Source organism: Vombatus ursinus, unplaced genomic scaffold (assembly GCF_900497805.2).
Source record: "Vombatus ursinus unplaced genomic scaffold, bare-nosed wombat genome assembly UNPS02010219.1, whole genome shotgun sequence".
In the NCBI taxonomy this organism is placed as follows: domain Eukaryota; kingdom Metazoa; phylum Chordata; class Mammalia; order Diprotodontia; family Vombatidae; genus Vombatus; species Vombatus ursinus.
In genome coordinates, this window is record NW_020949997.1 from 8,338,219 (window position 1) to 8,366,112 (window position 27,894).

At 35.0% G+C, this 27,894-nt stretch overlaps 1 protein-coding gene across 2 annotated transcripts in view; it reads right to left on the reverse strand.

Moving 5' to 3' along the window:
• Positions 1–27,894, reverse strand: part of ANAPC1 (anaphase promoting complex subunit 1) — a 157,588-nt gene that overhangs the window by 16,033 nt on the left and 113,661 nt on the right. For both annotated transcript variants that reach the window (XM_027853882.1, XM_027853883.1), the window contains 7 exons: positions 14,517–14,634; positions 13,616–13,693; positions 12,541–12,608; positions 11,054–11,192; positions 7,442–7,528; positions 5,012–5,107; positions 2,358–2,556 (listed from right to left, as the gene is read on the reverse strand). In XM_027853882.1, the coding sequence (XP_027709683.1) occupies positions 2,358–2,556; positions 5,012–5,107; positions 7,442–7,528; positions 11,054–11,192; positions 12,541–12,608; positions 13,616–13,693; positions 14,517–14,634 (785 nt within the window). The remainder of the gene's footprint in view (positions 1–2,357; positions 2,557–5,011; positions 5,108–7,441; positions 7,529–11,053; positions 11,193–12,540; positions 12,609–13,615; positions 13,694–14,516; positions 14,635–27,894) is intronic.

Sequence of the window (27,894 nt, forward strand, 5' to 3'; positions counted from 1 at the left end):
AGTTCAGACAAGTGGTATAGTTTTGAAAGTAATGTGTAGGATTTATCACACACTTTTTAAAAAAAGCAAGCAGTATGAAATGGAGATTAAGTCAATAGTGCGATTTGGCAGCCAAAAAAGCCAAAGTGATTTTAGACTGCAATAAGAGAGGCAGAGGATCCAGAAATAATGATGTGACAGCCTTGTTCTTGTCAGATAATCTGCTCTTGTCAGGCAGATTCAGTTCAGGGTGTCATGTTTTATGAAGAACATTAATAAGTTAGGATGTCTACAGGAGGGAAACCAGGATGGTGAGGGACCTCGAGAATATACCATAAGAGGCTCAGTTAAAGAAATAGGATCTTTAACCTAGATAAGAAAAGGGTACATGAAGATAGTGTCAAGTAATTCAAGGGCTATTACGTGGAAAAGGGATTATACTTCCGTTCTCTGCTTGTCACAAGAATGTAGAACTAGTAACAACAAGTACAAGTTGCAAAGAAGCACACTTAAGTTTGATGTCAGGAAAACTTCCTAACATTTGGAGGTATCCAAAAGTGGAATGGATTGCCTCAGTGAACAGGGTTTTCCTCTCCCTGGAAGTCTTTAAGGAAAGGTTAGATGACCCCTTGCTGGGTATGAGATTTTTGTTTGCACACAGGTTAAACTTAAATGGCTTCTGAGGTGCTTTTCAATGCTAATATCCCATGATCGACCTCTGGAGTGAAGATCTTGATAACCTTTCACACATTCAAAGACACTGGTTTTATACACAAATATGCATATGATTATACATGGGATCACTAAATCGACAACTTTGGAATTGGAAGATACCTTTTTAGAGCCTTATTCTGACAGTTAACAAATTAGCCATCCCTCCCCACTCTCTGTTATCTACAAACTTAATTAAATGCATTTAATTCAATGGCAAAAATTCTCAAGAGAAGAAGGCTTTAAAAATCCAAGTTACTTTGTAAAGAACTGAACAGTTTATATAACTGAAGAATGTTATAAGACTTTGTCAAAGGTCTTACTGACATCCAGGGATACTATATATATTTTCCCTACTTTTGGTATCTTTTCAGAAGACCTATCAAATATTCTACTTGTGCCTCATTTGAATTCCTTCTAAAGTCAATGTATTTACTTAGCAGAAAGTTGTACAAACCAGATATTTGCAGTTTACCGTCAATATTTTTTTCTCTTCCACTTTGTATATAGAAATGCTCATTTTATTTGATGTCTAAGTTTAGAATTTTAAAGGCTATATATAAATTTTAAAAGGCTAAAACATAAAGTAAATGTATTTTACACAATACTCCTCCATGTTTGATTCCATGGCATAGATGAAAGAGTCCTAGATCTTGAGTCTGGGAGACTTGGGTTTGAATCTCACCTTAAGACATAAGCTATGTTACTAGCCTGTTTCTTTTCTCTAACATGAGGATAATATTTGTTCTACCTATCTCACAGGGATTTTTTTTTTTAAGGAAAAATGCTTTGCAAATCTTAAAGCCCTTTTCATTATTATATTACTATTATGTATTCTCAGGTATGGAGGAGGACTTTAGGTAGCTTTGTGTATCTGTTCATAAGCAACTAGCAGTAAGAAACAGGAGGCTTCTTACCAGTTTTCAATTCGGTTCAATGACTACTTACTATCTACTGTATGTAAATCGCTGTAACAATTTTTTTAAAGTTTCTGACCCTTATCTCTGAGAAGAAAATTTTATTACTTCTTAGTTCTCTTAGTAAATTAATCAATCAATCAAACATTTACCCAATACCTAGGATTTGTTCAACATTATATCATGTATAATGGGAATATAGGAGTATAAGTGCTTTCTCTACCTAAGTAATTTAAAATTTTGCTGGGGAGAAAAGTCATGAACACATGTAACAAAGAAAAAAGTAAAAAGTAAAATAATATTGAATTATATGAAAGTGAGGAAAATGCTAATAACAGAGATGAAAGCTTTCTTTTCTAATTCAAGTTACTAGATGGCCACATTTTAAAACTAGAAGCTTACACAAACTATTTTCTTGCAGTGCAATGTGACATAGTAAAGATATTTTATGCACAAATGCCAGAAGAAAACAAAGTTTAGAAGTATGACAATTACCTGTTTAGAATAAGTACAGTTTTATTTAAAGCTTCAAATACAAAAGACACTGTCTCAGACTTGCATGAGTACATTTTTCAGAAGGCATGGTTAAAAAGGTATTCAGATTTCAGGTCACTAAAACGGAAATGTTAATTCCTAGATAGATCATCTGGCTTCTATTCAGATAATTCCCCCCTCACCCAAGAAAACATGATTTTAAAAACACAGGCCCATTGTAGATTAAAAATCAGTGCTGCCCCATGTTTCATTTACCTTGTAGCCATTGATCCAAAGCATTATCAATAGTGCACTTCATCACAGGAAGAAATTCAGAGTTCATAAAAAGCCCTCGACTAGGGATCTTCTGCATTCTTTCCTGGTGGCTTCTGGAACTGAAGAATTCTAATACCAACTTTATTTGCCAAAGTTCAAAAGTCTCAGACATTTCCCTTCTTTCTAGTCTTCTGACAGCCTTGAAGAGAAAAGACAAAATGCAAACAGTGATGTTTCATCTACCCAATTTTTACAAATAAGTGAAGTCACTGTATAAGGTTCCTATGCCAGAATTTAATAACTCAGGTGCGTTAATACTCCATTTCTACATATTTCCAAGTGAGAAGGTAATTTTCCTCCCCTTTTTGAGTGGCTTTTACCCTACAGATGTGTGTATTAGTCAGTCAATAAACATTTATTAAATGCCAACTATATATAAGCTACAGTGTGCTATTACTATTATTTTGTCTGTCTGTCTTGGTGGATGACCATGTCTTTAATTTGGGTACCAAGAAGAAGCCCCATCAAGTCGAAATCAATCACCTTTGAAAAACAACAAAGGTTGGTAAAACCATGGTGTGTATAAAATATACCTAATTCCTAGCTTAAGTACCCTGTAACTCTTGAGTCTACAGCAGGTCAGAACATATATTCCTTGAGGAAGTTTCTTTTCTTGGCTTTGTATCCCCAGTGCCTAGCACATGCTGTAATATATAATATGCCCCTTTAAAATATTTGCTGAATTTCAATCTCTCAAAACAAATAGAGACAATCAAACTTACAGGTAGGAGAAATAGGCAAAATCTGAGAGGGAAAAAGTGAACAAAACATGAGCAATTCAATTCCAATACTCTGATATTTCTCAAACATTCACTATATGCAAGATAGGGGAAAAGTCCCTACTGTTAAAAAGTGCATTCTACTGTACTTACATTGATAAGTAAATAGAGTAATTTGAGGAGGAAGAGAACACTAATGAGAGGGGAGGAAAGAGATTTCCAAAAGGTGGTAGCTTCTGAGCTAAACTTTTAATTAAGGAAAACCAAGGATTCTAAAGACGCAGAGCTGGGGACGAAGTGTATTCTAGGCATCCAGGACAGTTTATGTAAAAACACAGGGGAGATAAGAAATGGAATGCTGAGTTCTATGAATAATTAGTATTTCAGTTTGGTGGGGAAAATAACAGGAAAAGGAAGCAATGAGAGATACTGGGAAAAGTAGATTGGAGACATGTTGTAGAAGCCTTAATGTTAGGCTGAAGAGTGGGGAAGAAAAAGCAGCACAGATGAACCACCTCTGGAGTCTTCTTGTTTTCAATAATCTGCTCAATAGTCAGCATGTGGTCAGAAAGCAGGGAAGATAAACCAGTCTGAAGCTGGACCATGGATACCCAGAGGCAGAGAGGTGGTGCAGTAGAGAGGGCCAGGCCTGGAGTCAGAAAACCTGATTCAAATCTTGCCTTAGACACTTACTAGCTCTGTGATCCTTGGGCAAGTTATTTAACCTCTGTCTACCTCAGTTTCTTTGTCTGTAAAAAGGAGATAACAATAGCACCTATCTCCCAAAGTCATCATGAGAATGCAATCAGATATTTAGTGTTTAGCACAGCTTCTGGCATATAGTAGGTACTGTATCAATGTTAGTGACTATCATTATTATTGTTAAAACGGGGATCTTACCTCCCTCCATTTCTCTGGAAAGGGAACGGGGGAAGGGTAAGTGTGAAACACTGCATATAACTTTAGACTTTTTTGAAATGTTACTTAGAGGCACTGCACTGTACTTCAAGTCTAACCATGGTCTCCCTCAGTTTCCTTATCTATAAAATGAGGATGATAACAGTTTCTACCTTACAGGGTTATTATGAAGATCAAATGAATTAACATACATAAAGTGCTTTGCAAACTGCCATATAAATGCTAGTTAGTATTATCATTATTATTATTAGTATTACTCCTATTATTTTTATTCTTTATTATAAAAGATGGCTTTCTGGGAGAGGACAGACAGTATAGCAGTAAATATATACGTGTAACACAACAATAAAAGATATAAAAATTTATTTTTGAAAGATAGGTCTTCTCAAGAGGGCTGCTTTGTTTACAAATACCTTCCAATATCTACCTTTTTGATGGCAGAAATTTTATCATTAAAGATTAATATACTGGTTAGTTTTATTCCCTGTAAAAATGCAAACAATTTGGATATGAAAACAATTTAAGTTTTATCAGTCATTTTTACCTTTGCATGAATGAGTTTATCTGATTAGTCCCTAGGAGGCTTTCATAGAGGAATATATGAAGCAACCAGATATCTGAGTGGAATGGGAAGAAAAAAGGTTTCCCCAAAGGAAGAATGGAAGGGAAATAAAAAGGGGAGACTAGAAACACTGAAGGCACACTTGGCCTACTTCCCAAAATTATGTAGAGCAAGCCCTTAACAATATTATCATCACCATTTTTAATGGGTAGGGATAATTCTTTTTCTTTTAAATGCTGTATGAATATCTGATGATCTTGAACATATTTAAAAGATGCTTATTTCTGAAAGAATATAGAAACCAATAAAGTAAGGATAACAAACTTCACTGGCAAGAAACACAAAATCACACCAAAACATTTTTTCTCCATCCCCACTCTCCACTCATCAAGTACCTGATCTATTGCTATGTATGCAGGCAGCATCTCTGGATTCTCCTGAGTGACACATTCATAAAGTATTGAAGAAAAGAGATCAAGAATTTCCTGTTTCTGAAAGATACAAATTGCATACAGTATGTACAGAATACAGATACATTCTTAACTGAATAAATATTTATTATGCTAGATACCATAAGGTACACAAATGCATGACAGTCTCTTAAATAAGTGTCTTACAGTCTACTTGAGGAGACTGACACATATCTGAAACATAAATGACAATAAAGGATAATCTGGATTAATCTAATATTTCAAAGATCTATGATTTAAGAGATGTATTTTGTCTCCAAAACAGATTATGAACTCTCCTTGAGAGCTGTTGCAGTCAAAAAACAACAAACATACCATCAACTTGTGGCTAATTTGGTGATAAGGCCCTCCAAATTTAGGCTGGACCTCAGATGACAGACATTAAACTTTCCCAAACATCTGCCAGAGTGTCTATTCTGCTGGCACAACACTTAAGGATCTAGGGTCACTCTAAACCATAATGAGGCATCAGTTAACTGGATTAAGCTATAAAAATGAATGGCATAAAAAAAAAGTGTTACAGGAATTCAGAAATGAGAAATATCAACAAAGGATGGAATGACCAGGCAAGATATCATGAAGGAGATGAAATCTGAAAGGATGAGTAAGAAGAGAATCAAACGTAACAGAGGAGAGAAGTCACTGAAAGAGTAGAAGGAAAGGTGGGAATAGGAGAACACAGCACAGGTGAAGGTCTAGAAGAATAGTCAAAGCAAAACTGCTTGGAGCAGCAGAAGGGGAGAGCGATGCGAGGAGAGTATACTGGTAAGACTGGAGGGTTTATACTGAGCAGTGGGAGAGACAGGTTGAAAAATTAGTTTGTACTATGTTAAGCTAAGGAATATGGAATTTATTCTTTAAGTTATAAGAAATCTTAGAATGAGAAACAGGATGAGTGTTATTTTACTAAGATCAAACAATATGTAGAGGATGGATTATAAAAAGAATAAACTAAATGATCAATTTAATTTTTGTGGTGTTATTTGGTTCTCAATATTTCCATTTTCTTCTGATTCTTTTCTTGGAGAGAGCATTCATGAAATGTAGGTGTGAGAATATTATATAAGTTGTGGGCACTCTTAAACTTTATTTTCCAATGTAGTTTTTGCTGTCCTCACTTATGCCTAACTTTGAACTGAAGTTTATGTATATCAAAGTACATATGTCCTGAATTTTGAGGATCTTATCATTAAAATTTCTCTAGCTCTTTACCCTTTGCAACAGCTATTGGTACATAAGCTGCAAATATCTTCCTGATGGTCTCTTTGGAACATACTTATCATGCACATTGCAATATGAAAAGACCAATGTCTCACAGAATGCTACTTCTTGGTGGCTCTGGATGGATGATGAAACCAACTCCACCAACTGCTTTATTTGCCTTTCCAAGTAAAACCGTGAGCAACTTCTGTTTCCTAGTTTGGTTTAAAATGAGAATGGTGAAGTTGACATAAGTCAGCTCCTTCAGGAATATATCCAATCTTCAGTCACTGGACAAGGATTTAAGAGTTAGACACCAACATGTAAGTTAACGTAGCACTATGCAATCTTGTCTACTATTCTTCCATATCATCACCACTGAAGAATAAGGAGGCCACTGAAGAATAAGGAGGGCTTTTTAACTTATTTTTGCCTCCTGAACTGCTATGATCAAACAATTCATCACCAAGTGGTCAGCCTACTGGTGATGGGCTTTTCTATACATAATTAAATTGTTTCTTTGAAGATGATTGCAGAGGTTCTACTGGAAGCTTTTTTCAACATAGTATCACCTGCCAAGGCTATATTCTCACTGGCATAGCCTTTGAAAACTCAAGGTCACACTGAAATGAACTTTATGCCGGTGGTGGTATTATGTATTATGTAAGTGGTAGTATTATGACCAGTAAAAGAAGTAGAATTATGTAGGATGGACAGTAAATTAATAGAATATATTATCTCAAGAGATACTTATGGATAAAAACAGAAATCTAAGTACAAAAAAGTCTTAGATATATTCAAGTAGAAATCCACAAGAGATTATTAAAATAAATGAGGTTTTTGAGAGTATATCCCTAACTTCTTAAATTTGTAATCAGGGATCATAAAATACCTTTTTCTAATCATTCTGTAATGTCACTGTCAGAAGATGAGGCTATACATGGACTTCTAGTTTAATTCCCAATGCATTTCTCATATTCTTAAATTCAAGTACTAAAGCTTTAAGTCTATGGGCAATTCTTTCTCTGTTTCCTACAGAAATGTTTCATTTCTAATGCTATCAATCTCTAAAAGGTTAAAACACTGCTTTTTATTGTCTAGAAACCAACAGGAGAAACAATGAAAAATATTGGCAATGGGGCTTTAATAAAATACCTGGCCCAAGTTCACAGTTGGTTTGCAGAAATATTCAGCAAATGACAAAAGTGCTGGATCAGAGGTGAAAGCCGAAATAGCTTCTGGCTAAAAGAAAATAAATGTAAATAAGCCCCAGGAGTTTACTCATTGCTCAAACTTAAGTACATACAATTATAACAGACCTTTTTCTTCCCCTGAACTATATTTCTCTAAAACTTATGTTAGGCCCAAACAGAAAACTTAACGGAGTTTAATCAAATTCCTGCTAAGAGAATATATAAAACATCTGGACAAGTACGAAATTAGGCTGCAGACCTATTAAACACTAACCATAAAAAAAAAAGAACCCTCCCAATTCTCTCAAAGGGACCATACAGCACTAGTTCTGTGCACTCTCAATGCTATTTATTTTATTCAATGCTAGTATTTGTAGAGTGCTTTAAGAGTATACAAAGCACTACAAATATTATCTCATTTGATCCTCAAAATACTTTGAAGTCAGTGCTATTACTGTCTTCATTTTACAGATGAAGAAACTGAGGCTGAGGGAGGTTAAGCAACTTACCCAGGGATCACTCTGCTAATAAGTGGCTACAGTAGAACTCAGGTTTTTCTGACTCCAGGACAACCCTCTATTCGCTGTGCAAAGATCAACTAGTACTGATGTCTTAGGCCCTAGTGTCCTTGATGCTTAATAAATTTGATTGAATATTTTATCTTATTAAATATATTATTAAATATAAAATATATTATATATTTTATCTTATTAAATTTTGTTTAGCAGAATAAAGTTTAGGAAATTGTTCATTAGCTTATGTGAGAGGCACTGACAAAGAATTTGTTGGGAAAAGTTTAATGTGGATTACTCTTATGTAATACAGGCTTGAATACTTTTTTTATGCCATTCATTTTTATAGCTTAATCCAGTTAACTGATGCCTCATTATGGTTTAGAGTGACCCTAGATCCTTAAATATCCTAAAATAAATAAAATAAAATAAACCCAAGGCTGAGGAAAAGATTTAAATATTTTTTAAAAAATCATACTGAAAGTAGTAAAGAGTAACTAAAAATAAGTCAGAAAACAGGGGCCTTCAGTATATGTCTGTGCTCTTTTTTTTCTTTCTTTTTTTTTTTAAAATTAAAAAAAATTTTTTTTTGGCAATTGGGGTTAAGTGACTTGTCCAGGGTCACACAGCTAGTAAGTGTCAAGTGTTTGGTCTGAGGCCTCATTTGAACTCAGGTCTCCTGACTCTAGGGCTGGTGCTCTATCCACTGTGCCACCTAGCTGTCCTGTGTCTATATTCTTTTCAAAACATCAGATACAGAGCTAGAAAGGATTGTAGAAACCATCCAGAACAGTAGTGTCAAACTCAAATAGAAACAGAGGGCCTATTGACTCAGAAAACCACAAATTAACATTATCTATGTTGTACTGTATTTCTATTTATTTGGTTAAACAGTTTTCAATTACATTTTAATTTAGGTCAGGCTGCACTTGGAAGTCATGGCCTTCAGGTCTCAAGTTTGACACCTCTGACCTAGAATACCCTCCCCCCCACACCCCATTTTAAAGGTGAGGAAATTGAGACCCTGAGGTCACACAGGTACCAAGAGTCAGAGGTAGGGTTTGAATCTAAGTCCTAGGAACTTAAAATGAGTGCTCTTTTCTATTATGCCACACCCTCTCCTTCCTGATGTCATCATGGTCCTCTCCCTCGATCCACATAGAGAATCATACCATTACCTACAGGTGCTCTGCCCAAAGGAATATAAATTTTGATCATTTAGACCTAGAAAGATATCTTGGGGTTCATGGGCTAGATTTCTTTTTTATGGACATGTCTTAAACCCAAAGGCTCTCATTGACTGGCCAACAATAGGTCCCAGCTCAAGCCTCACTTGGTCACTGTTTGGATTCAAATGGCTCAGAGTAAGTGTAAATAGTAATTGTTTCTGTTTTTAGTCAGAAACCCTGAGAGCTTTTCCCTCCCAGATTGATTTTATTTTTTTGACTCAGTAAAAGAGGCCATTCTTTGCCTCATTTTTACCTAGCCTTAATCACTGAATGGGTGTTGCCTCAGATAAACTGAGACCTAGGAAAGCCCTTAGTTTAAAAAGGTCAAGGCCTCCCACTGCATCCAGGGACATTTCTAGTCATCCTGATCGACATATTGCCATTGGACCAAGGTGGCTCAGGAGGAGAGAGGGAGGCTGATGACTTTGCATAGCCCTCCCTCATTTCAACTCAATTCACTTGCAAGTCCTTCCTGATGTCCTGGTTCTCTCTAAGAAAGAGGGACAAATAACAATTTCTGAAGTCCTGTGGAGCAGAGACATCCAGAAATCTTTTAAACTTTATGTATTTCTCCCTTCACTTTGGACTTGAACATAATTATTTGTGATTTTTATTTTCAGAGAGGATTAGGCATTAGTAAATTTGTCCTTGAGTTTGTGCCTGTATTACATAAGAGTAATCCACATTAAACTTTTCCCAGCAAATTCTTTGTCAGTGCCTCTCACATAAGCTAATGAACAATTTCCTAAACTTTATTCTGCTAAACAAAATTTAATAAGATAAAATATTCAATCAAATTTATTAAGCATCAAGGACACTAGGGCCTAAGACATTAGTACTAGTTGATCTTTGCACAGCGAATAGAGGGTTGTACTGGAGTCAGAAAAACCTGAGTTCTACTGTAGCCACTTATTAGCAGAGTGATCCCTGGGTAAGTTGCTTAACCTCCCTCAGCCTCAGTTTCTTCATCTGTAAAATGAAGACAGTAATAGCACTGACTTCAAAGTATTTTGAGGATCAAATGAGATAATATTTGTAGTGCTTTGTATACTCTTAAAGCACTCTACAAATACTAGTTTTTATTATTATCACTATCATCACTGCTGCTAATGCAGTTTAGAAAGCATTAAAAAATTTCAGTTCGTTTCTAAAAAAATTTAATGCCCCCTACTATGAGGGTCAAAGCACTAATCTTAGTCTTCTCAATACCCATTTGCTTATGGTGACTGATTTTTGAAGTTTTGTGAAAGTTGTGTTTACTTTAGACACTTATTCCCAATGATAAGAACTTAAAGGTTAAACACTTGAGTGTGGTTGCTTTATGTCAGGACTACTCATTTTTTAAACCTTCTAAAATTTTTATATTAATATCAAGTGTACAAATGTATTAGAAAAAGGAAAAGTCTGATCTTTTTGTGACCGTAACACCCAAAGCAATGAAATCTGAACAAATGAAAGGACAAATGCAGAGAGGCACACAATACCTGTCAAAAGACAAACTTTGACCAGTACTGGAATTAGCTAATGGGATAAACTAAATTCCTAAAAAGCAGTGACTTGTTTTTGTAATGTTAGTAACATACAATGTGCTACTCTACCTGTTGCTAGAAGATAAATATTAATAAGAAGGCTGGCAGGTTTGCACAGAGTGTCCCATAAACAACAAGTCCTATTTAACAAATTAGTCTTTCACTTCAAAGTTGTATCAAGGCTCAGCAGCAGATCCAAGCAAGAGTCACCAAGAAAAGAAAAAGGTTGAAGGCCAACAGAAGCTCAGACTGTGACTGTTCTTTCTCTTCTATTCTTTCTCTCCTTTTCGCTTATCAACATTACCTTGAAAGCCCTGGCTTCAGAATTCCTGTGGGTGACTGTTTGAGCTAACAAACTTTGCCAGCCCATTGGATCTTCCTTGTAGGAGAGCTGCCCTGCCCTGAGTTTCACATATAAAACCCCATCCTTAGAAAGGATTGATCTGGAAGAAAACAAGACTGAATTCAGTATACACTGTTACTGGTAGTTCCTGGTAGTTAAAAAGTGTGGTGTTTTTCAGCATAATGAACGCTCACATGTTCCCAAAGCCTAAGGTAGTTCCTGGAAGAAACAAGGCTATTGGATTAGAATAAGATGCTACATCTCATTTCTGTTAATTTTTTGTCTGGATTTTGGGGAAGGACAGAGCATTGTGACTATTCCTCCTTAATCTTAGTACCTTCCTTCTTCTGATGATCTCTAATTCACCCTGTTATCTATCTTGTTTGTACACAGTTATTCGTATGTCGTGTCCTCCACTAGACTGTGAGATCCTTGACCGCAGGGACTACTTACTGCCTTCCTTTGTATCCCCAGCGCTTAGCACAGTGCCTGGCACATAGCAGGTGATTAATATATGTTTGATGATTTGACCTGACTTATTTCGATTCTGCTACTAACTATATAACACTGGGAAAGTCATTTAACTGTTCAGTTTTGGCACCTTTAAGAAACAAGGACAGTAATACCTGTTATACCTATTCTCACAGATTTTTATGAGAATAAAACTCATTTGTAAAGCACTGTATAAACATATGCATATGTATATGCATGTATGTATAACTGCAGACAGTAAAACACCATATAAATGGCAGAATATAAGATCCTTGAAGACAGTGACTGTTTCATTTTTGACATCCAGAGCCTAGTACAGAGCTATGAATGCAGTATGTACTCACTGTTTATTGAACTGAATTACCATATAATTATAGAATCAGTGCTGAAAGAAGCTTTGAGGGTCATTTAGTCTGACCTATTATCTAATTACAGGGAAACTCTTTAAAAAAAAAACAAACCAAAAACCCAAGTCCTTTATGTGCCTGACATGTGCTTTAATTACATCACCCTTGATGTAAGTATTTTTATAATGTATCCTATTTCAATGCTGAACACATCAAACCGTTAGGATGTTCTTCTAACATGGAACTGAAATCTTCCTCCCACTGCCTCAACCACAGTTCTCCCTGAACTATCCAGGATACATTTAATTTCTTTTTCCAAATCTCAGATTAACCATCAATAAAGACAATTCTACTTCTGTCCTAATGAAAGGAAATTCAAGTTCCTAAATAAACCTAAAATAGATATATAAGGTTGTAGAGCCCTAAATAAAAAAAATATTCTTTTTGTATTTTATAAAATGGGATGGGCCTGCAAAATATTTCATTCTTAAGATTAAGACATAACAAATAATATTCTAATTATTAATTTGTTTAAATAAACACCTTCTTTCTATCTGAACATCTCCTATATGCCACAAAAGGGTACAACACAGATTTCAATATACTTACTTCAAGTGTTGTATTCCTTTACTTAAGTCTATAAGCAATTCCCAATATCGTGGGCCTTTCACTTTAATCTGTCAAGATAAATATAAATATAGTAAGAAAGTATCAAATTATTTGGAGGAAATAAGACTAATAAAAACTAGAACGTACCTCTAGGTTACCTAAGTGGATTTATTTCTAAGTCTTATGGAATATAACCAGATGAATTCTTTTTGCCTGCTACTGGGGCTGCCTGCCTCCACTCCATCCACTCCACTCTCCATTCAGCTACTAAAGTGATTTTCCTAAAATGCAGGTCAGATCATATCATTCCCCCTACTCAATAAATTCTAGTGGCTTTCTACTGCTCTCAGGAGCAAATACAAAATGCTCTATTTGGCATTCAAAGCCCTTCATAACCTAGCCTCCTCCCACCTTTCCAGTCCTCTCACACCTTGCTGCCCAACACACACTCTTCAATCCAGTGACAATAGCCTCCTAGCTGTTATGCAAACAAGACACTTAAATCCTCTGCTCTGGGCATTTTCTGTGGCTGTCCCCCAGGCATGGGAACACTCTCCCTCCTCCACTCCGACTACTGACCTCCTTTAAGTCCCAATTAAAATTTGTCCTCTACAGGAAGCCTTCCCCAACCCCTCTCCATCACAGGGCTTTGCCTCCTTTACTTATTCCCTATTAACCCTGTGTACAGCTCACTTTGTATATATTTGTTTTGTTTGCATGCTGTTACCCCTATTACACTGTAAGCTCCTTCAGGGCTTTTGCCTCTTTTGTAACCCCAAGTGCTCAGCACAGGGGCAACCACATAGCAGGTGCTTATTAATGTGCACTATTATTCAAAATCTCTGGGAAAGGAAATATAATAACCTCATTCCTGTATGGCATCTAAAAACTTGTGGATCTTGAAATTTCTCATTTCTACTATTATTACTAGGCTATTATCTTCCATAAGGCAGGAAGAAGGGGGAAAGGAATGATTTCACTAGTTTTCACATGTTCAGTGTTATTCTGATTAAACTAATTCATTAGGTATGCACATATTCACAAATGGAAATACTCAAATCTTGTCCCAAATTACCTGTTTTAAAAGGTGAAGCTCAGGAAGAAGAGTAGGTGCCATTAGCTCTTCAGTTGTTTCTTCATACCACTGAGTGCCCTTTATATTATCAAAAGAACAAGAGCTCAGGACAAAGTGCTTTGTGGAAGTCAGAAAGTAAAAAAGGCTCAATTTCCCATTGATTCTGTTATCAAATGTCCGATTTTCAAAAAAAGTGGCCAAAACAAACAATGATGTATACACTATGAACAAAGGATATACTGATTTGTAATCCATTTGTGCATGTTAAATCGCTAATTCCTGAATAAGATTCCTACTCTAGGAAGGACACAAAGTCTAGTAACTCTTATATTACAGTTCTTTTAGCCATGTAAAACAATACATTTTCAATCAAGAAAGTGTAAGTGAAAAAGTGTGAGAGAACATCTAGACCTATGATCTAGATCCATGACACTTTCTTACACAAATACAAAAAAGCATCAAACACAGCTTGATCAGACTCCCTGAGCAAGATAAGGTACCAGCGTCATATTCATAACCAGTATCTTTACTGTGCAAGAGATTATAGAATTTATGGGAACCACCTACCTTTAATTCTAGCATTCAGAGGCCAAAGAGACCTTAGGTCTCTAATCTTATCTTACCTAGTCCAACCCCCTCAATTTACAGAAGAAAAAACTGAGGCCCAGGGAAGTAAAGGACCACAGCTATGATTCTAACCCAAGTCCTCTGCTTGGAGTCACTCTTTCTACTATATCATGCTGTCTGGATAATTCCAGCTACTTAATTTTTTAAAGAGATTAACCCAGATGCTTCATAGCAAAGAATGACAGTGGGAAAACTGGTGAGATAAATCCTAAGGCATGAATTGAGTAATGTATGGAATGGAGAAGGAATGGGAGTATTGGGAGGAAAAAATTACCTTATAGGTAACCTCTAACAATGCATAGCAAGGAGTATTTGTATCTACGTCAACAGGCACCAGAAGTCTTGGTTCTGCTGCTAGTACATACAAATGTCGAAGAGCCTGGAGATGATACCTATTGACAGAAAATACAGATGTGTGGTTAGAAAAACTGTATAGTCTCTAAAATTTTCATTTGTCTGCAAAACCAAAATGAGAGAAATAATAACAAACTTTCATTCAGTCATCTGTAATCTGTTTCTATAACTAGTACTTCATCTTAACACTTTTGGAGGGAACAGAAGAACACCAAGGAGAGATCCTATGCAAACCTTTAGTTTACCAACACTTACCAACTTCATTTCCTAGTCTAAAAGCACATGATGTAATCAAAGAGTAGATAAAAAGGCTTTCCACATCGTTGCTTTAACTGAAAGTTACATGTCTGGATCCTTATCACTTTTTAAGTAAAGTTCAAACTCCTCTACCTAGAATTCGAGGTCCTCTGATATGGTACTACCCTACCCTTTGATCATATTATTCGTGTCCACTCCCCTACATGCACTTTACTGAACAGTCAAATTGGCCTTCTTATATGCTTTTTCATCTCCTACCTCTGTACCTTTTTACTATCCCTCTGTCTTTTAGGCATAGTACCTGGCTTCTTAAAAGAGTCAGTTTATCACTCAATAGCTCTCCTCTCTTTCACAGCCAAAGTCCTAAACATAAACTGGTATGCAGTCTCTTCTACCACTCTTTTTGCAATTTGGCTTTAGCTCTCCTTACTCAACTGAAACTGCTCTCTCCAAAGTTGCCAATAATCTCTTAACTGCCAGATCTGATGGCTTTTTCTCAATCCTCATCTTTCTCCACGTCTCAGCAGCACTACGTTATTGTTAACTCCATTTGCCTGGGTTCTCATCACACTGCAGCTACTCTGGTTCACCTCTTACTTGTCTGACCACTTCTCCTTTGCTAGATCTAAATCCATACCCATTCAGTCATTATGGGGCTGGTGTTCCAAAGTTCTATACTAAGCCCTCTTCTCTCTCTACACTCTTACTTCATGAACTCACCACTCTCATAGGTTAAATTTATGTCTTTGCAGATGATTCTCTGTCCAAGACTCTCTCCTAAGCTCTAGTCTTATATCACTGATTATTAGACATTCCAAACTGGATGTCCCACAGATATCTGAAACTCAACGTATCTAAAACAGAACTCATGTCCCCCCTCAAACACAACCCTCTTCTACACTTTCCTATTACTACTGAGGAAACTACCATCCTCCAAGTCACTCAGATACCTCCTCAACTCCATCATCACTCAACAACTTATTTTCAATCACTAGCCAAATTCTGACATTTCAGCCTCCACAACAACACTCAAAGACATGCCTTTCTCTCCATCCACACAGATACCATTCTAGTTCTGTATAGCATTATCCCTCTGCTAGACTACTGAAATAGCTTCCTAATTGGTCTCTCTGACTCAAGTCTCTCCTCCTTCCAATTCACCCTCCACAAAGATGCCAAAATGACTTTCCTATAGCATAAATCCTAAGGCACATGTCACACTTTCTTACTCAATAAACTTAACACCTGAAGCTCTTTATAACCTAGTCTTTCCCTTTTTTTTTTCCTAGTCTTATTTTAGGATATTCCCCTCATGTACTCTCCTATCCAGCCAAAATGGCTTTCTTCCTATTCCTCTTACACAGTATTCCAACATTTGCACTGTCTGTCTATTTCTCAGAATTGCTAGTTTCTTTCAAAAGTCAGTGTAAGTATCTTCTACATGAGGCCTTTCCTAATTGCCCCCTGCTTCTAGTGCCTTCCTTCCTTCCCTCAAAACTGCCTTTAATCTACTTTTTCTATATCTTATACATACTTATACATACACTTTTGTCTCCCGATAGAATGCAAGCTTTAACAGTAAACATTATTTTCACTCTTGTCTTTGTATTTCCAGCTTCTACTGCAGTGTTTGGCAAAATGAAAGTATCTAATAAATGCTTATTGATTGATTTCTATTTTTGATGTTCCAATGCTTACACAATAAGACCATTAGCTAGTTAGTGGAAAGGTCAAAAGTAACAATAAATTAGAAAAAAGGATAAAAATGAGAAAATTAAATTAAATGAAAATTTTTAAATGAGTAAATTAAAATTAAATATAGGATTTCTCTAACCAAAATTATTATTTATTTCTACCTATTATAAGTCCTGCAAAGTTAAATGAGTAAGTATCCTATGAGAAGTTTACTGTTTGAAACTCTGAAAGACTTAAGAACTGTGATCAATAAAATGACCAATCATAATTTCAGAAGACTGATGAAAACACATGCTACTCACTTCCTGAAAGAAAGGTGTTACACTCAAGATACAGAATGAGGCATATATTTCTGAACATGGCAAATGCCAAGAAATTTGTTCTGCTTGACCATGCATATTTGTTATAAAGGTTTTATCTTACTTTTTTCTTTTTCAATTGTAGGGGGAAGTGGGAGGAAGAGGAAAAACACTCAATTTTTAAAAAAGGTTTATTGTTGATTGTGGTCATACTATAAAATGAACTTTGCTATTTATCTCAGCTGCTATCCATTTTCCCATTTAACAGTAACATCTTTGTCTTCTATTTTCATTTATACTGAGAATGGCAATATGGATGTGGTTCAGTTTCTCCAATAATGCAATTAGGTCATTAGACAAATATCACATATTAAGAGCACTAACAGTTAAATACATGTGTACTTAATACATGTGATAACAAATGCAGACAGTCTAAAAACTGTGAAAACTTCAACATTCATCTTTTTCTGCTGCTCTGCCAAAAATGCTAGAGTGCAAGGAGACTATACAGGACTGTGGTTTCATAGGACATCATAACCAACACTTTGATCATCTGATAACTAGATAATCTCATGGTAATGAGCCTCTCCATATTTAGCTATATTTCTTCAGAAAGCAAAGTCTGTTGTCAAACACAATCAAAATCTTTCCAGATTCATACAGTTCCCAAAGCAGAACACGCCACTATCATAGCCTTTAAGAGCCCAGGGTCATCACTGTCATCTGCACCCAAGAAGACAATGAAATTAGACATGTGTGGAGGAAAATGAAGCTTAATGAGGATGTATATAAAGTCTTACACTTATCATGTTTAAAAAATCATCTGGGGGGGACAGCTAGGTGGCATAGTGCATAGAGCACCAGTCCTAGATTCAGGAGGACCTGAGTTCAAATCCGGTCTCAGACACATAACACTTACTATCTGTGTGACTCTGGGCAAGTCACTTAACTCCAATTGCCTCACCAAAAAACAAAAACAAAGACAAAACAAACATCTGAGTAGATACAGAATGAAAAGGCATGAATAAATAATTTATGTGACTTACAGCCATAATGGAAATTTGTGTCTAAGCCTTGATTGACCTCATCATCTCAAAACGGCTAGAAATGCATTAAACTAAAAGAAAAATTACTAAAAGAATAGAAAAGAAAAAATGTCTCTCTCTGCTCTCATGAAGAAAACTTCCAAAGAAAAAACCCAGCAAAGACCAAGGAAAAGAGAAAGAGAAAAAAAAAGAAAAAGGAAAAAAAACTACTAAATAATATAAAGAAGAAAATACCATGGAATAAGAATACCAAGAGAAATTTCCACTGAAAGAGGATAATTATACAATTATGCAATTAGAAACCCCAGAAAACAGAATAACCACAAGAACCTAGATCTCTTCAGTGGTTAGAAAGCCTATTATAAAAGTTAAAGGAAAAGATAAGAAGTAAAATGAGAACTCTTAATGAAAAATTCAAGATGATTTAAACTAGAAACTAAAAAACTAAGGCAGTAAAAACCCTGAAAAAGGAATGGTGAAAGAATGCAAAGATTCAATGAGACAAGAATTATTAAAAGAAAGCAAAATTGGAATATTTGGTTAGATATTTAAATTTTTTTTAAATTGATCTGGAAAACAAGACTTGAAAAGAAAAATGTAAAAATCACTAGCCTCCTATAAGAAAGTACAATAAAATAAAACATCTCAAAATTTTAGGAAATTATAAGGCCCCCAAAACACCCACATGATTAGAAATAAAGAGCAAAAGTTAAATCAATAAAAATCTACAAGTACTTCCCCTACAAAAGAATACTAAGGTGAACTCACCAGAAACATTATTTAGGACAGAAAGAAAATATTTCAAGCGCCAATAAGAGAGAAAACAAATTTCAAAGAATTCTAATCAAAATCACCCAAGACTATTCACCAACAATAAAAAATTGAAGGCTGAAATATATGTGGAAAATGGCTTGTACCCAAGAATTTTTTATCCTAAAAAATTCATGCTCCTGTAGAACAAGGAAAAAAGGCTTTTTAATAGAATTGATGATTTCTAAGCATCATGTGTGAGAAAACTAGAGTTGAGCAGTCATTGAAATTTATGAAGCCAAAGAAATTTAAGAAAGGTAAACAAGTTTGATTAGTTCAAAAGGGATAGGTGATGCTCCAGTGCTTACACAGAAGAAGAAGACAGAAAAAAGACTATTATCTCTGGGGAGTCCCACCATGGCTAACAGTCTAAAAGGTTTGCGTGAGTAAAATGAAAAGCAAGAGGTGAAGGAAAGTACTTAGTATTTCCTGAAGCCCAGGCACCACAAGTGGCAGTCATTTAAACATATAAGGAGAAGAAGAACAGGGAGGAGAGTCTCATGAATCATATCCTTATCTGGATGCAACAAAGAAAAGTTGAAAAAGGATGAAGGAAATGCTGCCTGGTGGTGTAGGGTGAGAAATGCCTTAAATAAAACAAACTATTAAAAAGGAAGGTGGGGAGAAGGTCAAGTGATTTTTTTTCTCAACAGGGAAAACAGCTATGCCTATAATCAGACTGTTCCAAGAAATATGAAAATCAGGTTCCAAGTACTGATTTTTTTTCTCTTTCAAAAATAAAAAAATGGTAAAAAAAAAAAAAATTCTAACAAAATTTAATGGCAGGAAAGATTAACTCAATAGTCATAACCATGAATGTGAATGGTATGAACTCATATATAAAATGGAGAAGTGTAGCAAAATGCATTGGAAAGTAAAATACCAAAATTTGCTATATTCATGAAACACACAACCTAAAGATACCCAGAGTTAAAATGAAGGGTTGTAATAGAATATACTCCTCAGCTGAATAAAAAAAAGCAGAAATGGCAATCATGATCTCAGTCCCAGCAACGGTAAAAAATAGACATTAGTCAAAAGTGATAAGCAAGCTGGGAAATACCATAATACCAGAGGCTTTAAGGCACCATAGATAATAAGAGTATTAATATTATATATGTGTGTTTGTCTCTAAGTGTGTGTGTTGATTGATTGGCACAGCATAAAAGTAATTAATGGAAAGACTAACTTATTTCCACAAAGACTTCTAGGTAATAAGACAATAACTGTAAGTGACTTTAACAGATCTCTTTTAGACTTAGATATAACAGATAAGTAAGAAAGAAATTTATGCTCTGAACAGAATGCTAGCAAAACTAGATATGATACACATCTTTGGAAATCAATGAACTGGAATGCTAAGGAGAATAATTTACAATACTTTGAGGCACTTTTAGATGAACTGACCATGTGATAGAGAATATAGAATAAATTCACACTATTGAAACTAAACACCAAGGAAGATAGCATGGTTTAAAATCTAAATAAATGATATTAACACTAGATAATGAGATGGGTAAAGAACAAATAGAGGGTGAAAGTGTGGAGAGACAGCAAATGAATACACTGTTGCTGAAGGCGTGATCTGGTTCAATCATTCTGGAAAGCAATTTCCAATTATGGCAAGAAAATGACTAAATATCCATGCTTTTTGACCTAGAGATCCCACTGCTAGGGATCTCAAGTTGGTCAGAAAAAAAAAATCCCACATTCACCAAAATATTTATAGCAGTGCTTTTTATAGTAGCAAAGACTGGAAACAAAGAAGATCCCCATTGACTAGGGAATGGCTAAACAAGCTATGGCACATAAATGTAAAAATATATTACTATGCCATAAGAAATGAAGAACAAAGAGATACAAGGCAAGAATTATATGAACTGATGTAAAATGAAATAATCAGAACCAGGGAAAAAAACACAACAGTAACCACAGTGATGTAAATGGGACAAACAAAAAAATTCAAAATTAACATTGTGAAATTATAATTACCAAGAAACTTTACTCAAATAAGAAAAAAAAAAGGAGACATGAAAAAGTACCTCCTTCCTGCTCTGCAGAAGGGGAGGAAACTATAAAAGTGTAACACCATAATGTCAGACTTGGTTGATGTATTGGGTTTTTCCACTCTTTTTTTAATTCTTTATTATAAAAGATGGATCTCTAGGAGGATAATGTAGGAAGGAAATGTTAAAAAATGAAAGTGATGTAAAAATGAATCTTATCAACAAAATTTTTTTTTAAAAGAACAAATTATAGAAACAGAAAAAGAGAATTACAACAATTTAACAAATATACCCAAAGTTCTGGGATGCAACTAAAACGGTGTTAAGGGGTATATTTTTCTCTCTGAACACATATACCACACTGCTGTAGTCAATGTATAAGGGCAGCCAGGTGGCAAAATAGGTAGAGCACTGAGCCTAGTGTCAGGAAGGCTCATCTTCCTGAGATCAAATCTGATTTTAGCCACATACTAGTGGTGTGACCCTGGGCAAGTCACTCAACCCCGTCTCATTTTCCTCAACTGTCAAATGAGATGGAGACGGAAATAGCAAACCATTCCAGCATCAGTGTCAACCAAGAAAACCCCAAATGGTGTCACAAAGAGTTGGACATGACTGAAAATGACTGACCAACAGTCAATGTATATATTCTTTTCTTTATTCTATGTCATTTTGCAGCAGTTCACATAAGTTTTCTCAAGCTTCTCTGCATTCTTCATGTTCATTGTTTCTTATGACTCAGTAATATTTCACTACATTTGTGGTATACTAAAATTTGTTCAACCATTCCCCAATCGATTCACATCTATTTTGTCTCCAATTCTTTGCTACTACAAAAAGTGCTACGCAGGAAGCATAAATACAACTAAAAAACCCTCTTTACTAAAAGACAGATCAAAACAAGTACAGAGATACTGACTGTCATGACTGGGCCATATCAATATAATAATGCTACCTAAATTAATTTACTTATTCAGTGATAAATCAATGAAACTAACAAAGGATTACTTTAAAGAACTAGAAAAAATGCTGTGAAAATTCACTTGGAGGAACAAAAATTCAAGATTCTCAAGAGAAATAATGGGAAAAAAAAGGTGGAAAAGAAAAGGAGCTAGTGGTACCAGATCTCAAAACCATACTATAAGGAAGTAATCACTATTAAATATGGGCTAAAAAATAGATACTTAATCTACTCCCTTTGATTAACTTTTCTATCACAGAAGAAAAAGAATATAGCAACACAGTGTTTGATAAATCCAAAGACCGCAACTACTGAGGTAAAGACTCACCATTTAACAAAAACTGCTGGGAAAAGTGGAAAGCAGTCTGGCAGAAATTAGGTTTAGAACAACATCTCACACCATATACCACAATAAGCTCCAAATGGATACATGACCTAGATATAAAAGGTCACATTATAAATAAATTAGAGGAGCAAGGAAGAAAATAAAAATACCTTTCAGAACTATGGATAGGAGAAGAGTTCATATCAGACAAGGGATAAAAAGGATCAAAAAAGACAAAACAATTTTGCTAATATAAAAATTGAAAAGTTTTTGCACAAACAAATCAATGCAGTTAATATTAGAAGGGAAACAGTTAACCTGGAAAAAATCTTTGTAGGAAGTTCCTCTGATATAGGCCTTAAATCTAAGCTATATAAGCAACTGATGCAAATATATAAGAACGACAGCTGTTCCCCAACATATAAATCAACAAAGGATATGAATAGTTCATTCTCAAAGGAAGAAAAACAAGCTCACAACAATCACACAAAAAAAACTGACTTGATTGTTCAAAGAAATGCTAAATAAATCAACTCTGAGATTCTACCTCCCACCTACCAGATAAGGAAAAATAATAAAAAAAGAAAACAACAATCATTGGAGGAGTTGTGGGAAAATAGGCACATAGAGTAAACTGTTGGTGTAACTGTGAACTGGTTCAGTTACTCTGGAAAACAGTATGGATCGATGCTTTTAAAATGTCACTAACTTGTGTATACCCTTTGATCTAGCAAAACCATTACTAGTCCTATAACCCAAAGATATCAAAGAAAGAGGGAAAAGATCCATAAGCACAAAACTACAGCAGCTCTTTCTGCTGCAGCAAAGGACTAAAAACAAAAGGGGTGATCATTAATTGGGGAATAACAGAACAAATTGCAACACATGAATATAATGGGATTTTGCCATGAGAAATGATGAAAGGGATGAATTCAAAGAAACCTGGGAAGAACTGTATGAACTGATGCAGAATGAAATGAGCAGAACCAGGAAAAACATTATACAGTAATGACTTGGGCAGCTAGGCGACACAGTTGATAAAGCACTGGGCCTGGAGTCAGAAAGACCAGAGTTCAAATATGACTTCAGATACGTACAAGCTACGTGACCCTGGGCAAGTCACTTAACCTCTGCCTGTACAAAGCTTGAGAAGGAAATGGCAAATCAGTTCAATAATTTTGCCAAGAAAACCTCATAGACAGTTAATCCATGGGGTCATGAAGAGTCAGATATGACTCAACAAGTGAACAACAAAATGACAAAGAAAAACAACTCAAAAACTCTGATCAATGCAATGATCAACTATGATTGTGGAGGACCAATGATGCTACCTACTTCCTAAGAAAGAGAATAAAGGATCCAAAGTGCAGAATGAGATATACCTTTCTGGACATGATAAATATGTGAATGTCTTTTGACTGATTTTACTTACATGCTATAAAGATTGCATTTTTCTTTTTTTTATTGCAGGGAGGGGGCACTGGGAAACTAGAGTTATGGGGAGAAGAGTGGTACTAGCAATAGAGTTATAAAAAAAGAAATTAAAGAAAAGAGGGTCACTGAAGCATTTTTAAATGCTTAGAAAACAGAAGGAAGTTTAGAAGGAAAGATCAACAAGTGGTTCAGCTTCAAAAGTAATGTGAAATTTACTGTGTGTTCATATGTATCAATATATATATGTGTATGTATACACATATATGTTTGTGTATATAGGGGGGCCCACATATAAAGATACAGTATACAGTACACATACATATGTATATGTGTGTATATATGTATGTAAATGTATACATATATATCTATATAGATACACAAATACAGAAAAACACCAGGTTGCACATAGATATTCAGTCATGAGCTCCTTCGAACTCAAGGAGTATATGCCTAGTAGTGGGATAAATGGATCACAGGGTATGGGGACTTAGTCATTTCTTGACATACTTATAAACTGCTTTCCAGGATGACTACACCAACATTTTGTTTGTAGACCAACATTTTTCCACTCACCACCCCTTCTAAAACTAACTGTTCTTATCTTTGTTTATCTTAACCATTTTCCTGGGAGTGAGATGAAACTTAAGAACTGTTTTGATTTGCACTTCTCTTATTAGTTCTTTGGAAAAACTGTCTATGTGTTTTTTTTTTAACAGTTTACAATTATACTTTTGAAAATTGTTTATTCATACCCTTTGACCATATTCACTAGGGAATGGTTTTCAGTCTTCTATATTTGTGTTAGCTCTCAACATATCTTGGACATCAGACTCTCAAGAAATTTTTGAAGCAAAAATTTCTTTACACATTGAAGAGTTTGTTGATGATAATGAAGTTCACAATAAAAAGGGAAACCAAAGACCTGGGTCTGCATTTCAGCTTTTCCACTTAAAAGCTCTATGATTTCGGACAAATCATTCGCCTCCAAGAGCCTTGGTTTCCTCTCCTGCAGAGTGGGGACAATAACACTTGTACTATCTACTTTACAGGGCCATCATGAGAATACTCTGTTAAATAAAAGTATTTTAAAAAAAAGATATGATTTCTATAATTTAAAAGGTACCTGATTTGATTCTCTACTAATTTTTTAGTAGTATAATTGTTAATACTCTAGGTACCATATCGATTTTTATCTTACTATGGTATGTGGTACAAGATGCTGGTCTAAACTTAATTTCTGCCAAATTGCTTTCTAGTTTTCCACATGGTTCTTGTCAAATAAAGAATTCTTTTCCAAATGTTTTATGTTTTTTGGTTTACCTAATACTGTTAAGTTCAACTGTTGCTGATTCTTCTTTATGCAATTTATTTCAATGACCTAATTTTCTAATTTTAAAACTAGTACCAAATTACTTTTATGATAATTAACATTATTTGTAAATAAGAAACACTGAAAGTTTTCCTAATGATACTAAGGTAAAGCAAAGATTGCCAATGTCTCCACTGTTATATTATGTTACATCATATTATATTATATTATTCCAAAAATTACAGGCATAGTGATTAAGAAAGATTTGTAAATTAAAATTCTAGAATTTTCCCTACAAGGTCATAACTTAAGGGAGGGATTTTTGAATTATCTTTCTCATCCAAAATAACCATTTGACAGAGAGGCTTTCAGTTGCCTTTTTTTCACCCTAAGACCCATTTAAGGCGAGGCAAAGATTGTTTTATTTCCTTAAGGATCAAACAGAGATCCTTGTTAGCAAGGTATGATTTATATATTTATCATCCTTACTTTTATTTTTAAATTTTATACATCAATAAAGGAACTTCCTTCCTTCCTATCTTCTTCCACTATGTAAAGTAATATAAGACATTTAAGTGGCCAACCTTGACAAACTCCGCCACTACCACTAGAAAGAACATAAAAATTTTGGTGTTTCCTTATGTTTTCTGATAGTTTCTTTCATTTTCTGTTAAATCAGCCTAATCTAAAACTAAAGTTCATAAGTTCCTCTTACCTAGACACATGCTTTACTATCAATCACTAAAGATAGAATTCTTTGCTCCGTTTTATATTGAGCTTCTTGCATACTCCTTAGTATACATAGTATATTTCTTTGTACTCTCATTTTATTAAATGTGTTGAAAGTCTCTTCTTTATCATTAATCTTGAATTCCTAATGCTCAGAGAGATCTTCCCAACTCCCTCTCACTTTTTAAATTTATTTTATTTTTTTAAATTTTTATAATTTTTAGTTTTCAACATTCACTTTTATAAGATTTTGAGTTCTAAATTTTACTCCCTCCCTTCCTGCCTCCCACCCCAAGATGGCATGTAATCTGATATAGGCTCTACATATACATTCCTATTAAACATATTTTCACATTAGTCATGTTATAAAGAAGAATCAGAACAAAAGGGAAAAACCACAAGAGAAAAAAAAACAAACAAAAAAGACAGAAAATGGTAGGCTTCAATCTGTATTCAGACTCCACAGTTCTTTCTCTGCATGTGAACATCTTTTTTGCATCTTTAGTCTCTTGGAATTGTCTTAGATCATTGCACTGCCGAGAAAAGCTAAGTCTATCAAAGTTAGTCATCGCACAATGTTGCTATTACTGGGTATAATGTTCTGGTTCTGCTCACTTCACTCAGCATCAGTTCATGTAAGTCTTTCCAGGTTTTTCTGAAATTCACCTGTTCATCATTTCTTATGGAACAATGGTAGTCCATTACATTCATATACCACAACTTGTTCAGCCATTCTCCAATTGATGGGCATCCCTTAAATTTCCAATTCTTGGCCACTACAAAAAGAGCTGCTATAAATATTTTTGTACATGTAGGTCCTTTTCCCATTTTTATGATCTCCTTAGTACACAGACATAGAAGTTAGGTATTGCAGAATCAAAGGGTATGCACATTTTTATAGCCCTTTGTGCATATTTCCAAATTACTCTCCAGAACGGGTAGATCAGTTCACAACTCCACCAACAATGCATTAGTGTTCCAATTTTCCCACATCTTCTCCAACATTTATCATTTTCCTCTTTTGTCACTTAGCCAATCTGATAGGGGTGATATGGTACCTCACAGTTAGTTCTAATTTGCACCTTTCTAATCTATATTGATTTGGAGCATTTTTTTTCATATGACTATAGATAGCTTTAATTTCTTCATCTGAAAACTGCCTGTTCATATCATTGGATCATTTATCAATTGGGGAATGATTTATATTCTATGAATTTGACTCACTTCTACATATTTTAGAAATGAGGCCTTTGTTAGAAACCTTGGCTGTAAAAATTGTTTCCCGGCTTTCTGCTTTCTTTCTAATCTTGGTTGCAGTGGCTTTGTTTGTGCAAAAACTTTTTCATTTAATGTAATCAAAATTATCCATTTTGCATTTCATAATGTTCTCTATCTCCTGTCTGGTCATAAATTCTTCTCTTCTCCATAGATCTGACAGATAAACTTTTCCTTGCTCTCCTAATTTGCTCATGGTATCACCCTTTATGTCTAAATTATGTACCCATATTATGTACCCTTATCTTGGTATATGGTGTACTATGTTGGTTCATGCCTAGTTTCTGCCATATTATTTTCCAGTTTTCCCAGCAGTTTCCGTCAAATAGTGAGTTCTTATCCCAGAAGTTCGAATCTTTGGGTTTATCAAACAGTAGATTACTGTAGTCATTGACTACTGTGCCTTGTGTACCTAACCTATTCCATTGATCCACACTCTATTTCTTAGCCAGTAGTTCTGATGATTACTATTTCATAACACAATTTTAGATCTGGTACAGCTAGGCCACCTACCCTTGCATTTCCATTCATTAATTCCTGTAACATTCTGAACCTTTTGTTCTTCCAGATGAATTTCGTTATTATTTTTTGTAGCTCTATAAAATAATTTTTTGGTAGTTTGATTGGTATGGCACTGAATAAATAAATTAATTTAGGTAGAATTGTCATTTTTATTATATTATATTAGGTCAGCCTACCCATGAGCAACTGATACATCTTTTTTTTTTTAAATTAATTTGTTTTTAGTTTTCAGCATTCACTTCCACAAGATTTTGCGTTCCAAATTTTCTCCCCATCTCGTCCCTCACCCTACCCCAAGATGGCATGCATTCTGAATACCCCTTCTCCTAATCTGCCCTCCCTTCTATCTCTCCCCCCCTTCTCTTATCCCGTTCCCCTTCAATTTTCCTGTAGGGCAGGATAGATTTCTATACTCCATTTCCTGTATATTTTATTTCCCAGTTGCATATGAAATAATTTTTTTTTAACTTTTGTTTTTAAAACTTTGGGTTCCCAATTTTCTCCCTTCCTCCCCCCCCCATTAAGAAGGCAAGCAACTCCATACAGGTTATTCATGTGTAGTCATGAAAAACACCTCCATAGTAGTCATGTTGTGAAAAACTAAGCATACTTCCCTTCATCCTATCCCG